Source organism: Corapipo altera, unplaced genomic scaffold, assembly GCF_003945725.1.
Source record: "Corapipo altera isolate COAL_440 unplaced genomic scaffold, ASM394572v1 50, whole genome shotgun sequence".
In the NCBI taxonomy this organism is placed as follows: Eukaryota; Metazoa; Chordata; class Aves; order Passeriformes; family Pipridae; genus Corapipo; species Corapipo altera.
The window spans coordinates 549500-563471 of NW_020884889.1; the positions used below are offsets into that span (position 1 = coordinate 549500).

At 50.5% G+C, this 13972-nt stretch overlaps 1 protein-coding gene across 1 annotated transcript in view; it reads right to left on the reverse strand.

Moving 5' to 3' along the window:
* Positions 1–3641: 3641 nt before the first annotated feature.
* Positions 3642–13972, reverse strand: part of SMAD6 (SMAD family member 6) — a 40624-nt gene continuing 30293 nt past the window's right edge. The window contains exon 4 of the mRNA XM_027644255.1: positions 3642–4262. Within this exon, the coding sequence (XP_027500056.1) occupies positions 3721–4262 (542 nt within the window). The 3' untranslated portion in view covers positions 3642–3720. The remainder of the gene's footprint in view (positions 4263–13972) is intronic.

Sequence of the window (13972 nt, forward strand, 5' to 3'; positions counted from 1 at the left end):
GTGTCCAGCCAGTTCCACTGCTTAAGCAACACCTCAGAACATCTCCATGTCCCACCACCTCCACAGATGATCCATAAAGCAGCCAGGTGAGTCAGACCATTCATTTCGGGCTCTGCTTGCAGGATCAAGATCTTGCTCCTCACTGGCAAGGAAAAACCCAAGGCCTGTGGGCTGGGGAAGCTCCACCTGAGCCTTGGAGGGGTGAGAGTCACCAGCTTGAGTTCAGCTGAGGCACCAAACCCACGCAACACCCTCATCCTGCAACAAAACCACAACCTCTCCCTGCAGCCGTCGGGAAGTCGGAGTGAACTCTGGGGTCAGTGCACTGCTGGAGCCCCTCAGCACAGGGGCAGAGCTGTGTTTGCTCAGGGATTTGCTGCCCCGTGTCCCCTCTGCCCATGCAGGGTTAAGGGGTGCTACAGACACCCTGCTTTGGCCCCCAGCTCCTTGAGCTTGGTCTGACCCCCCTGGAGCAGCACAGTGGGTGTTCCAGCACCACTACAGGATAAAAACACTTCCCAACTGCACTGCCCAAAACATCCCTCCAAAAAAAAGCCCCCAGTGATATGTAACCACTCAGGTGACCCAACAGCCTTCTCAGGACAAAAGTGAAGCAGCTCCAGCCCAAAAGGCACCACATAAACCCTGCAGCACCTCAGCACTGAGGCACCCACAGCAGCACCAGGAGCTCAGCCCAGCACCTCCTGCCAAGGGACTGCCAGGACTTCTACCCTTAAAATGATAAAATACCATATAATAGACTTTGAAGGAACAAGAATAGAGAATATGCCACTTACCTGAAGTGCTGGGAGACCACAATTCCTTCAGGAAGATAGGAAAAAACACACTTGAAGAACCTCAGGAGTCTGCTGAGAAAGAAAAGGGCTTGTGGCCATCCTGCTTTTATAGGGGCTGGGGCAGATGGGCAAACACCAACAGCTGTGTGGGCACAGGAGAAACCCATCAGCTCATTAATTAATTCCAACCATGTCCAGCTGCTCCTGCAAACCCTGGCAGGGAAATAACTGATCCTTCCCTGATGGAAGTGCCCTCAACCCACATGGCTGCTCCAGGTGCCAACTCACAGCCCTCAGGTCAAACCCAGTGCACAGGGAAGGCTCCGGCTGAGCTTGAGACTGTCCAGTGTGGAGTTCAAGAGCTTTGAAGTCCTAAAGCTTCTTTAAAAGAATCCTAAATTTGTATGATTATAAGATTAAAGGGGCAAAACGGGACAGAAAAGGATACTTCTTTCACTGCCTCACCCTAAAAATCCTTTTTTATTCCCTTTAAAGCCTTGCTGTCAAAACAAAACTCCAGATTTATTCCTGGGGAAGCACATGAGTAATGAAAAACGAAGCACCATCAGTGGATTGCACAAGGGAGAGCCCAAAGTTAACCCTCAAATGCATCCTTGGTGCTGTTTTGTCCAGAAGATGGATGAAGTGGATAATGATGGTGCTGCTGCATCGGTGTGTGCACACGAGGAGGAGGAGGACAGGGAGGAAGGCAGCAGCCAGCTGAGGATGTGAATGCAAAACCTTTTGGGAGGTGGTGGGGAATGCTGGGAAAAAGGAAATGGGAAGAAGCAAGTCAGCTTTTGGCTGACTCTTCCCAGGTAATATGAGGATGGTATTATTTAGATTAAGAATCTCCTAAAAAACAGCCCCAAACATAAAAATGGCCTCTTGACTGACCATGTGAAAGTGATACCACAAGGGAGGTGGGTGGTATGGCAGGGCCCACCAAACCCAAGCCAAAAGGGACAAAAAAAATCCCTGCAAAGCTCTTGAAAGCTGCTTTAAACAAGAGTGACATGTTTTGACACCGTTCCCTAAGAATGGCTGTAACACAAACAAAAATCCATGACGTCAAGTATTAACAGTGATGCTGCAGGAACTCAACCAATATGGTCCCAATTAAACATCAAATCTGGTTATAATTTGAAAAATGACTGAGGAAATGTCATTGGGACATTCCTCTGCTCGGGTCTCTCCCAGCATCCACTCAAGCCTGTGAGATTCCCTGGGGGATGCAGTTCCCACCTTTTCCCACCCCTGGAAGTGTCCAAGGCCAGGTGGGACAGGGCTTGGAGCAACCTGGGCTAGTGGAAGGTGTCCCTGCCCATGGCAGGGGGTGGAAATGAGACGAGTTTTAAGGTTCCTTCCATCCCAAACCATTCCAGGATTCCAGGATTCCCCATCCTCGCTCAGGAGGGCTTTTGGAGTAGTAAGTTTAGATCCTGTTTTACTCTGACTTTGAGGAGGTCTCATTGCACTTTTTTCTCTGCAAATACAAAGGTGACAAAAACACCCCCTGCAACCTTGAAAGCTGAGGTGCTTCGCAGTCACTGCACTCCAGAGGCTGGGACTTTATGGAAATCAAAGGTACAGGGATTTGGAACACAACTCTAAGACTTGGCAGTGCTGCTCCCTGGCAATAAATAACTTCCCTAACCAAGCCAAGCCAGTGTCCAACCTGCCCCTGGCAGCACGTGGGTGCCCTGTGCTGACAGGGATGGAGTTCAAGCACAAGTCAGCAAAGGGCCTGATTTTATCCAGGATTTCCAGAGTGTAAATCAGCCCAGACAAGCACATTTGCCCAGGACACTTTTTTGGCTGCAACTGCTCCTCGGAGCAAATACACTCTTCCCAAACAATTCTGAATCAGTTTATTGCCTGGACAACAGACTGGGGAGATCTGTGGGACAAAAAATCTGCACACAACTCATCCAATCCCTCCTCTGAGTTACTGGAGAGGCTCCTGAAACCCAGACCATGCTCCAACAGAGGATCCACCCAACCAGGCATTGTCCAAACCTCCTGTTTGTTTCTCAACCATCAAACACGCCTGGGAGATGTTGGACTCGCAGGCAAGCCCTGTGAAAGGCTGATATTCCAAACTGCTCCTACTGGGCAGCTTTGAGGGCCACAATAAATTCTGCTTTTCTCTTTGCACTGATGAGCATTAATTTGCACAAAATTTATCACAAACACTCACCCTCACCATGTCCCACCACATTTTGTGCTATCAGAGACACAGCCCTGAGTGACAACAGCCACAGGAGACTTCCCCTTATCCAAGTGCTCCCTGGCTCTCCAGCTGCCCTCACTCACTCCCCTCTTGGAGCCAACTGCAGCCTCACTCACCTCCTCTTGGAGCCAACAGCTTCCTGGGGTCCTGGCTGGGATGGGAGACAGAGGGCACCCCTCTGGAACTCCCCCTGACTGCAGAGCACCCCAGCAGACACTGCTGGCCCTCAGTTGGGGGGGGAAGAAAAAAGACAATTAAATCCCCCCCCATAATGCGAATACTTTATTATCAATGAGTGACTGGTATTAGCTTTTTGTCTGGGTATTAATAATATTTCAAAAAAACCATACATCAAAAATTAGGGCTTTCTCCTATTTTTGCTGTATAATTTTTCTCTTTTTTTTTCTTCTTCTTAAAAAAAAAAAAATCTGTATTGAAAGAATTATATAAGCCAAAGTGCATTTTCTGTTTTTTGTCCATATACACATTGCACCATACATAAATAATTACATTGTAAAAATGACTCCATAATTACAAGTATAATATATATTTTCATATAATATATAAAACTTTATATTAAATCTAGGTAGATGATATTTGGGATAGTCTGTGTCTTTTTTTTTTTTTTTTTTTTTTGGGGGGGGGGGGGGTTTATTCCGTGTGTCTTTCCTTTCGTCAGAGGGCCGACCGTTATCGATTGTTGCTGAGTAGGATCTCCAGCCAACACGGGCAGGACGTGATGAACTGTCTGGAGTAACAGGGCCCCCAACCTTTGGCGAAGCTGATCCGGACGCTGTTGGGGTCGTAGGGCCCGTCTGCGTAATCCAGGTCGGCCGTGTGCTGCAGGAGGCAGGACTTCTCGTAGTCAAACACCTTGATGGAGTAGCCCGGCATGACCTTGCGCACGATGAGGGTCCTGCAGTTGGGGATGTCCAGTGTCGGGGAGTTGACGAAGATGGGGTGCTCGCTGCGGTTGTAGGCCCACACGCCGTCCGGCTCTTTGCTGAGCAAGATCCCGTAGCCGATTTTACTTCGAGTCCTTCTCACAGTCTCGCTCCTGTTGTCCAGGTTTAGCTGTCCGAGGCAGAAGCCGTTTCCTTGAGGTAGGTCATAGAAGATACTGACAGACTGTTCGTACACTGTGTAGAGGCGGCCGACGCGCGTCCGGTGCTCCCAGTAGGCCACGTTGCACCAATGGCTCCTCTTCACGGCATCGGGCGATGTGCTGGCATCTGTGGGGGCAAGAGAGGACACTCAGGGATTGCTGTGACCACCTGGAAATGACAGGTATGGAGGGGAAGGAAAAGGCTCTTTCCACCCCGTTGGCTTTGCTCACATGAGAACTGAACTTGTGCTCAACCCCAAATTCATATTCAGTGCTAACTCTGTGCTCTACCCAACATTTGTGTTCAATGTAAAACTCCATCCTTTACCCACAATTTGTGTTCAGCACAAGCTCCATGCTCTACCCAAAATTCTTGTCCAAGTCCAAGCTTTTATTTAATGTAAAGTTTGTGCTCAACCCAAAATTTGTGTTCAACACAACCTCCATGCTCTACCCAAAATTCCTATTCAATATTAACTCCATGCTCTACCCAAAATTTGTCTTCAACACAAACTCCATGCTTTGCCCAAAATTCATGTTGAAACCAAAGCTTGTATTTAACCCCAAGTTTGTGCTCAACCCCAAACCTGTGTTCAACTCAAAACTTGTATTAAACCCCAAGTTCGTGCTCAACCCAAAGACGATGCTCAACCCAAAACTCATGCTTAACCCAAAACTTGTACTCAGCCCAAAGTCCATCTTCAACCCAAACCTCATCTTCAATTATGTCAAACACCACCAAGACAGATGGCTCAAGCAAAGGCTGGTGACCCCAACAAGACACCCACCACCCCCCATGGAGCTCAACACACCTTCCTCTCTCAAATTTAACATTCAATTCTGGGTCTACCAGCCAGGACCCTGTGTCCTCAGGATATGTGGATGTCTCCCACCAAGAGCCAGCACAGATCCTGTACCCCTGGTGGTGCACCCTCACTTTCAAAGCCCAGCTTGTGTTGAGCTGGGGCACAGGGATGTCCACAACAGGCCTGGATGACTGACCCAACATTATCTCCACTGTGTAAATATTCCTCGACAGTGATGCCGATGTTCCCACAGGGAACATGAAATCTGAGGAAGCATTTCATGCCAAGGGGGAGTAGCTGCTATGAACTACACATATCCTTCTAAAACCCCAGTGGAAGTCTCTCCAGACAATGAGAAAAGTCTCTTCTTTCTAGGAATCACATTTTGGGGGGGCAGACACTGTTTAATCCACGATGCCTCCACAATTTATGATGTCTCCAGAAAGAAGACAGGAACTCTCAACCCTGAAAGAGCCCCAAAGAGGGCAAATTAACCTCTTGCTGAACATCATTCCTGCTCCTACCACGCCAGCTAACAGAAAAGCAGCCTGGAATTCCAAGCCAGGAGCTCTGCTCTGAGCTCCCTGCCCGGCATTAAGCTCCCTGACAATCCCTCACGCGCCTGCGGCCTGCTGACCCCTGTGCCTCCCTGCCATCATGTCCCATTAACTCACCCATGGGGTGATGCCATTATTTTGCTCCAGAGAGCCCATTGACACACCGGATTTCAGGCACAGCCCCTCCAGCCCTGTTTCTGTTCAGGCTCAAATTACCCCTCCCCATCACCCAGCTCTGAATTAAGCGGCTTTGTTGGATTTAACTGGAGTTGTAACCACACAAATTTAAGGGGAGATGGGGGGAGGGGGTAACTGGGATGTCCATTGCTGTGGGCAGTGCTCACCATCTTGAACCAACCCCTTCACAGGTCACAATTTTGGGAGAGATCATCTCAGTCCCATGGGCAGGGACACCTCTCACTACACCAGGTTGCTCAGAGACCCATCCATCTTGCACAGCATCCAGTTTCCACAGTCATCTTTCCCACAGAGATGCTCCCAGTGCCTTTCCAAAAGTCTCCTAAGGCACTAAACTTTGCTGTTGTCCCACTCAAGTGATCTGAGGGGGGGGGGCACAGACCATCTCAGGGCCTTTCATCTGAAGGCTGGTAGCAATTACTGAGCTCTGCATCTGTTTAACCTCCCAACCTCCTCAAAGCCCTCCATGCCCATTAGCTAAGCTGGGCTTGTTATTACATTTTTTAGGAACTACCACTCAGCCTCTGAATTTCCCTTCCAGACATTAAGGATGGGACAACTTCAAAACTCCAGTTTCCCCATCAGCTGAGTTAATCAGGGGAACAGGCAGCAATAAACATTTAAAGAGGTTTTTCCCGTGGTTTACTGCAAATTAACATGCGAAGGGGGAAAGTAAAGCAGGATTCAATCTGTGTCTATCCTACAAGAACATCTCTCTGGCGGTACCACCAGCCCTGGTGTCATCTCTGCTTTCCAGGAACTGGTGAATATTTTGGCAAAATCATTGATGAAAACAAGGGAGGGCTTTTTTACACCTCCCACTTTCATGCATCTGAACTAGCTTTGTTAAAACCCACTTCTGTGCAATCCATGGCAGGAGCTTCAGTCCATCCACCCATCCCTTCGTGAATGCATCCCCCTGCCAATGTGCTCCTGCTCTCTGTCATCCCATCGCAGCTCCTGCCTGGCAGTGCCAGTTCTGCCAGCTCCAGGCACTCCTGGAGATGCCCTGTGCTCCTTCAAACATGTGAGGACATTTGAGGGAACTCCACCTCAAGGAGCAAGAAGTTTCCTTTCCAATCCACCTTTCCTGGCTGAGGGGGGGGAAGAAAGGCTTTAAAATCCACTCATCAGACGCAAAAGCAACCTGCCTGTGGCGCCCAGGCAAACAAACCCCCCAAAAGGAGACACTAAAAGGCTCATCTAAAAACGCTCTGCCTGCACAAAGCTGTCGGGAGGGTCCCTCTTCCAGCGCTCCCTGTGCCGTGGTGGGTTCCTCTCCCTTCTTTCATCTCCCAGTGCACTCAACCAAATCCTGCAAAGATGAACTCACCCCACAGCCCTGACATAAAGCAAGCACTCCAGCAAGCCCCCAGACCAGGGGGGCCTGTGCTGTGTCTCATCCCCTGCCAAGTATTAGTTTCGCCTCCAGCCATCAGCCACTACCACTCTGCAGACAGCAGGGGTGGCCGCCACAGAACCACGTCCTCTGCCTTCTAAATAAATATTCCACTTTTTCCTCCTCTTTTTTCCACCCTGCCCTTAAAGCACAGACAAGAAAATCCGCTTTTTGTTCTTTCCCCCCTCCATCCACACCCTTTCTGCTGGAACAGAGGCAGGCTTGTTAGCCTGCTTTTGGAAGAAAGGAAAATATTTCAGTCCCGTAGTGGTACACGATGTGTTTTTAACAACTATCATTGTAGGCAGCTACAACTTCTAGCAGCTCCACTGAGGGTGGAGTCAGGGCTATCTCCTCCATCAAAGCCACCTCCATCCATCAGATGGAAGGGCTGAAACTCCAGCTTGTGTTTACTCCTTCCTCCGCTGCAGCGATGCCTCGCAGCAGACACATCCAGAAGGGAATTCAAACAATTTTAAGATAAAAAAAACAAGATAGGAGAATCAAACCCAGAATTTAATGGGAAAAGAGCCTTGCACAGCTCGGGGTCTGGGAATAAATGCAAAGAGCAAACACTGTAAATCTCCTGGTGCGAGCAGCACCGCTGCTGTCGCTCCCTGCCGAGCGCGGAGGTAAAGAAAATAACTTGAGGTTTGAGACTATTTGTGATTTGACAGCACTTTATGCCAGTAAAGTTCAAAGCAGTGCACGAAGAGAGAAAAGAAAGATGCCTTTTTCCAAAACAAAAACGCTGCACAGTCCCACTGCTTGAAGCTGCACTCAAAAGCAGGATGGAAAACATGGGCAGATCACGAAACACATGAAATAAATAGCTGTGATTCAACGCCCCGGCTCTTCCAAAGCCACCAAAGCTCCTCTCAGCAGGTCAAATGGCCCCCACGACGTATGGCTGCGAGGAAGGTCTTCTCAAAACACATTTAAGAGGCGCCCATGGGGAAGACCAGGCCCGTAAAAAATAAATCACTGCACTCTCTGAACGTGACAGGGGCTTGAACGCACAGCTGGGCACCTGGAGATGAAGTGGGACAGTCAGAAGTGTTCCCACATGTCCCCTCCTCCTGTCTTTCTATGTCACAGGGCAGCCTCATGCTCAGTTACATCCTTTCTCAACGTGTTTCCAGGCAGTTTTATCCCACTTTAGACTCCATTAGGTCCATGTTCAGTCTTTTTCCTCCCCTCTGCCATAGCACAGATCTGTATTTACACTGCCCAACACACAGGAGCAGGGAAGGTTATAACCATACACAGGTCCAGATAAAAAGCCCAGCACAAAGAACACACACATTTCCCAAAAATCTATTAACAGTTCACCAGGGAGCCATCAGTTACAATAATTCCCCCATTAATACCCTTGGAAACAAGCTCCAGGGGAAGGAAGGGGTTAAAACCTTCCAAGGCAGAAATGGAATTTTTATGGCCCTGGGTTAAAAAAAAAAAAAAAAAAAAAAAGAAATTAATTGTCAATCTGCCCCAGCAAAGCTCACAACCATTTCGGTTAAGCCAATATACTTAAAATACCTCTGCCTTACAAGTTCCAGCTGGAATGTGTCACTGTGCCCCCCCAGAGCCCCCATGCTGCAACCACAGCACGAGCCCCAGAGGATGGGGAGGAGCTGAATGTTGTCCCCAGCACAGGGGTCCCCACATAGATGCCATGGGGACACAAACTGGTCACCTTCCATCTGTCCACGCTCACTGGGAGTGGGACTCTGCAGGCACCTCGCCACCCTTGCAGGAGTTGGTGAGTCCTGTCTTGGCCAGCAGCTCTTTGTTGGCCCATGGGAGCAATCCAGTGTTGGTTTCAATACATATATTTAAGGGAACGTCCCAATTCCATGAGCAAACGGAGGCAGGAGCTGGGCTGCCACCCTGAGGTGGCCCTGGAGACACCAGAGGGAGCAGAAGGTTCTCCACAAGGAAGCCATGGAAAGTCTTGATGAGGACAAGGACAATTCAGTCCCCCTTTCAAATTTCTTCCTGGTTTCTCCAACGAAGCAAGAAACTGGGTATCACAGCAGGACAATGGGTTCATGTGAGGAGAAGGCAGTTGGGTGCAAGCAGAGGCTGGGCAGCCCTAATCTTCCCCCTGAACCTTGTCCTTAAATCCCAGAATTAAAAGAGGATCCTTTAATGTCCCAGCTTTCACCAAGGTAAACCTCTCCCTGGTTCACAGAGGTCCTGCAAAGCTGCCACCAGCTCCCCAGCCAACGACCAAGGGTCAGCCACAGGGACAACCAGCTGGACCTTTCCAGGCTGCAGAGCACCAAACTCTCTCCCAAACTTCTGGTTTACTCCACTGAGACGTGTGGATTGAGCCCAGCTCATATCTCCACTCCAAAACAAGAATGTGATTTTATATTACAATTTATCTGGTGTCGTGGTGGGCGTTCCCAACTCCTCCAACCTCAGCACTGCTGACGGCACGTTCCTCATGTTGGAGGTGGCTGTTGTGCAGCCATGGACATGAGTCCAGCCCCCTCATCCCACAAAAACCACCAGCAAGGAAAGACAGCTGGAAAGAGCCCTCGCTGCCACTGGATCCACCATGGAGGATCCACCATCCTGCTCCTCCTCTTCCAGCCTTTCCCGTGGAGCAGAGCTCTGCTGCTCCCCATCCTCCTCCGTTTGCCCGTTTAATTTGTTAACCCAGTAGATGATTAACTCAGAAGAGCACTTGCACTGGGTTAATTAATTAAATTAGTTCCAAAAAGGGTCTGACGAGCACCAGAGCCCGGTGGAAGAGGTGTGTGGAGAGGCCTGGGGGGGAAAAGGGGACATTTCCATGGCAGCCCAAGAAACAAAAGCAACACAGGACAGGAGCCAATGCCAAGAATGAGGATGAAAACAATTTTCTCTGCATAAAAGAAACCACTCTGCAAAATCATCAGCTCATGCTAATTTTTTTTCTTTTTTATACCCTTCAAAGAAAAACATATGCCATGTTTAGTTCTGCCCGGAAATTTGGAAGTCATCATCAGTTAGGGCATTTTCAAGCTAAATTCAAGGAGTTTGCTTCTAATGTACCTTCTCTGGCCACTAAATCCATAGTCCAGAACATGATTTTAAGGTATTTCAACAGGTTTTTTTCACCCCCCAGCTCCCCTGGTTTACAAAGCTCTTTTCAGCCAAGGGGTGAAAAGACTAGAAAGTAAGAAAACTGGAAAAACTCAACTCAGGGATTTTTCAGTGACATTTTAATGTGTTACCCCTAAATGCCAATGTTTTCAGAGATTTAGGTGATTTTTTTATTTTGAGTCTCCATCTAATCTGAGCTCCTCTTGCCTTCACAGGCATATTCATCTCCCTCCAGGCCCTGGGCTGTGCAGGTAACCATCTTGGACCTGGCATGTCCAAGGCAACACAACAACATAAATACACCTTCAAAAGGAGTCCAAAAGGGAACCACCTCCCCTGGCTGCCACTTCTCAAAGCACCAGACCCGTCAGCAACCACAGCCTGGCTGAGACTTCTCCACTGCTGGGCTGGAAACCAGCCCTGGGTTAGTCCAAGCCCAGCAAATCCCGGGGTCGTGTCTGGCATCTCCGTGAGAGCCCCTTGTGTCCTTGCCCCGTGACTCAACCAGCTGGAAAAATGGGGAGAAAAACGAGCTGGTGGAAAACACAGGGGATGAGGTGGGGGGAAGGGAAGGTCCCCACTAATTGATATGCTGTAAAATCCAGAGGTTTGGTGAAAATCTTCTGAGCATCGTCTAGTTGGGGTTGGTTTTTTCCTTCCAGCTGAGAAGGCACCGACTCCACTTGGAGGGGAGAAGGCTCATTCCCGAGTGTCCTCCACAGGGCAGGACTGCCAGGGTGAGGGACGCCAGGACAAAAAAAAAGGGGGAAAAAAAATCCCCTTTTTCCATGTTTAGGTTGCGAACTCGCACATATTCAGCTCCTCCAAACAACCATGTGTGCAATCCCTTTTTTGTTCGTTTTTTTTTTAATCCCCAGAGCCTGGAAAACACTGAGAAAGAGGGAGAAATCACCCCATAAATCACCCTGTGGCAGATTTCCCTGCTGTGATGTCCAAGACTCCCTCCCCTGCGCCGCTCCCTCCTGGCCCTGTGCCAGCCCACGCTGGTAATTAATCCGGGGGCCGCCTGCTGCAATCCCAGAGGTTGGGATGGCCAAATCCCAGGGGACCTCCCGAGCTCTCCTCTGCCTTTCAGACCCATGAACCCATTTCAGCTTTGCAGAGGAATTTTAGGTGCTCAGAAATCCCCCCTGGTGCCCTGGGGGAGGGAGATAATCTGCCCGGTGACCAGAGCTTGCGGCACACGGAGCATCCCAGAGGCTCTGGGAAATGGGATAAATATAAATAATCATAGTTTTCGCTCACGGAGGAGTTTCGGCTGAGGCATCAAAGCATTTTAAAAGCAGAAACTAATTAGTAGGTCCCTCTGAAGAGAAACAGGAATAACACCCCTCTCCACCTCCATCGAGCCTCTCGGGCAGAGCACGTTGGGTGCTGGAGCTGAGCCTGGGAATCACCTCAGCACAGGGTGATGGTCCAGAGGCTGCACCCAAACCAAAGCCCTGCCTGGTTCACACCACCATTAAGTCATGGAACCATTAAGGGTGGAAAGCACCTCTAATGAAGGGGTTTCTGCCACGATGGAGGGGGCACTGAGGTGAAGGAGTTTTGGGAAGCCAGGTGCCAAGTCAGTGAGGACATCACAGAATATGCCAAGCTGGAGGGACCCATGAGGATCATCGAGTCCAACTGCTGGCCCTGCACAGGACCATCCCCAAGAGTCACACCCCGTGCCTGGGAGCATTGTCCAAACACTTCCTGAGCTGTCTGGCTTGGTGCTGTGCCCACTGCCCTGGGGAGCCTGTTCCAGCTGCAGAGATGCTCCTGGAGATGCTCGAGCCTCCTCATTTTCCACACTTGTTAAGAACATGGGAACATCCCTGGCAGCAGCAGGACCACTAGCCCTGCCCAGGATGCCTTTTTTCATCCAGCTTTTAGACAATCCAAGGGCAATGAACTCCTCCAATCCAGGAGGGCTGTCTCACCACTCTCAGCACAGCCCCAGCCCCAAATTTTGCTCAGTTCCCTCTGTTAACAACCCAAATTTGCCCTTTCCAGAGGGAAATGTCCATCTTCCCCTACACAAGGCCTCCTTCAGATGTCCCAGCTGATCACACAAAACCCTCTTCCCCAAACACCAGCAAAGCTGGGAACTTGGGGCTTCAGAGCTCACACAGGAAGGACAGGGGGCACCAAGTAGGTGGTGGCTGCAGCAGCTCTGCCGTGTTTTTCTGGTTTCCTAACCAGAAAACAAGCAGAGGTGCTTCCCTGGGAGGAAAACCAAAGCAATACCAATCAAAACACCACCCTCAGATACGTTCTGAGAGCCTGCCTTGCACTCCAGCCCGAGATGCTCCCTCCAGAGCGGGATCTCGCCCTGCTATCCCCCCTCTATGGGATTTACGCCTGAGAACGTGCTGCTGGGCTGCAGAGATGACATGAGAGGGCTGAAAAAACCCAAGGCCACCCTGATTTCTCCTCGGCGAGGACGCGGCGCAGGCACGGCGGCGTCCGAGGGGAGACCGAGGCAGATGTGTGTCGGCTCCATGCCAACCCCACTGCAAGTATCAAGGACTGGGAAAGCTTTAGGAAACTATCACCGACCTGCAAAACAACCTGCAACGGAGGAGGCTCCCTGGGGGCCCACAAGCAGGAGCCCAATAAATATTTTTCTCCATCCAGGCTGGGAATGAGCTGCTTGGCTCCTCCTTGGGTGCAGAGTCCGGTGCCGGGCACAAGAGCTTGGCCTGGGAGCTCTGGGAGAACAAAAAGCTTGGGTTTTCAACCCAACCCCCTGCCAGGGGTTTCACCTCAGGCCCCAAACCAGCTGTGGGCCCTCTATTCCAACCAAACCCCTCCCTCCAAAAGGGCTCCACCATTGATGCCTCCCCTCATCTGATAATTCTCCCCCAGCGAGCCCAAAAAAAGGCGCCGCTTTTTTTCCAGCGCGGTATCAGGGCCCTCACATATATGGGAAGCAGACAGGGGCTGAGTGGAATGGAAATTCAGGCTTTGTTCTCGCTGGCCAAAGCCCAAGATCCTGCTCCTGATAAAGCTCTCCCGAGCCTCTCTGTCTGAGCAGGCACCGGGATCGGGGAGTCGTGGCTCCACCGGGATCAGGGAGTCGCGGCTCCACCGCGTGTCACGACGCCCACGGATCCTTCAAGTCCTCGCTCGCGGAGGATTTGCCAAAGTTTTACAGGGAATTAAAGGATTTTGGGTGCCAGCGTGGCCTTTGCAAGGAAACAATCGCTCTGGTGTGCCAGCCAACTTGGTCATGCCGAAGGGATAAACCTGAAGGGATAAACCTGCACAGGGAGGTCTCGGGGCTCTTATCTGATGGAGAGGGATTAAAAGCAATGGGGATGGGGTCGGTGGGAATAGCTGGGGGAAGAGCCTGGTGGGAGGCACCCAGCCAGGCAGAGGCAGGTCCTGCAGGGCTGGAAGGAGCCCAGGGATGGTTCCTGCCCTCCTGCTCGCACCAGCACGTCAGCAGAGCCGTGGCCAGGCTGGAGAACGTGCCCAGGGCTGCGTGTGTGATGTGCACCCACTCAGCAGATCTCCCGATAGCTGGGTCATGTATTTATGTGTAAACATCTTCTGGGGCTATTCCAGCCCTCACTCCACTCACAACTGCTCGTGGCCAGCATCTACGGGCTCTTACTCCCACTTAAAGTCAAGACTAAACAATGATTTAACCACCTTGGGATTTAAGCCCCACAGTTGGTCCCTCACATCCCCAGTGGAAGCAGCAAGGATGTGCTGGCATCTCAGGATCTACACTGCTGGGAATGCCATGGATAACAACCCCTGTGCCATG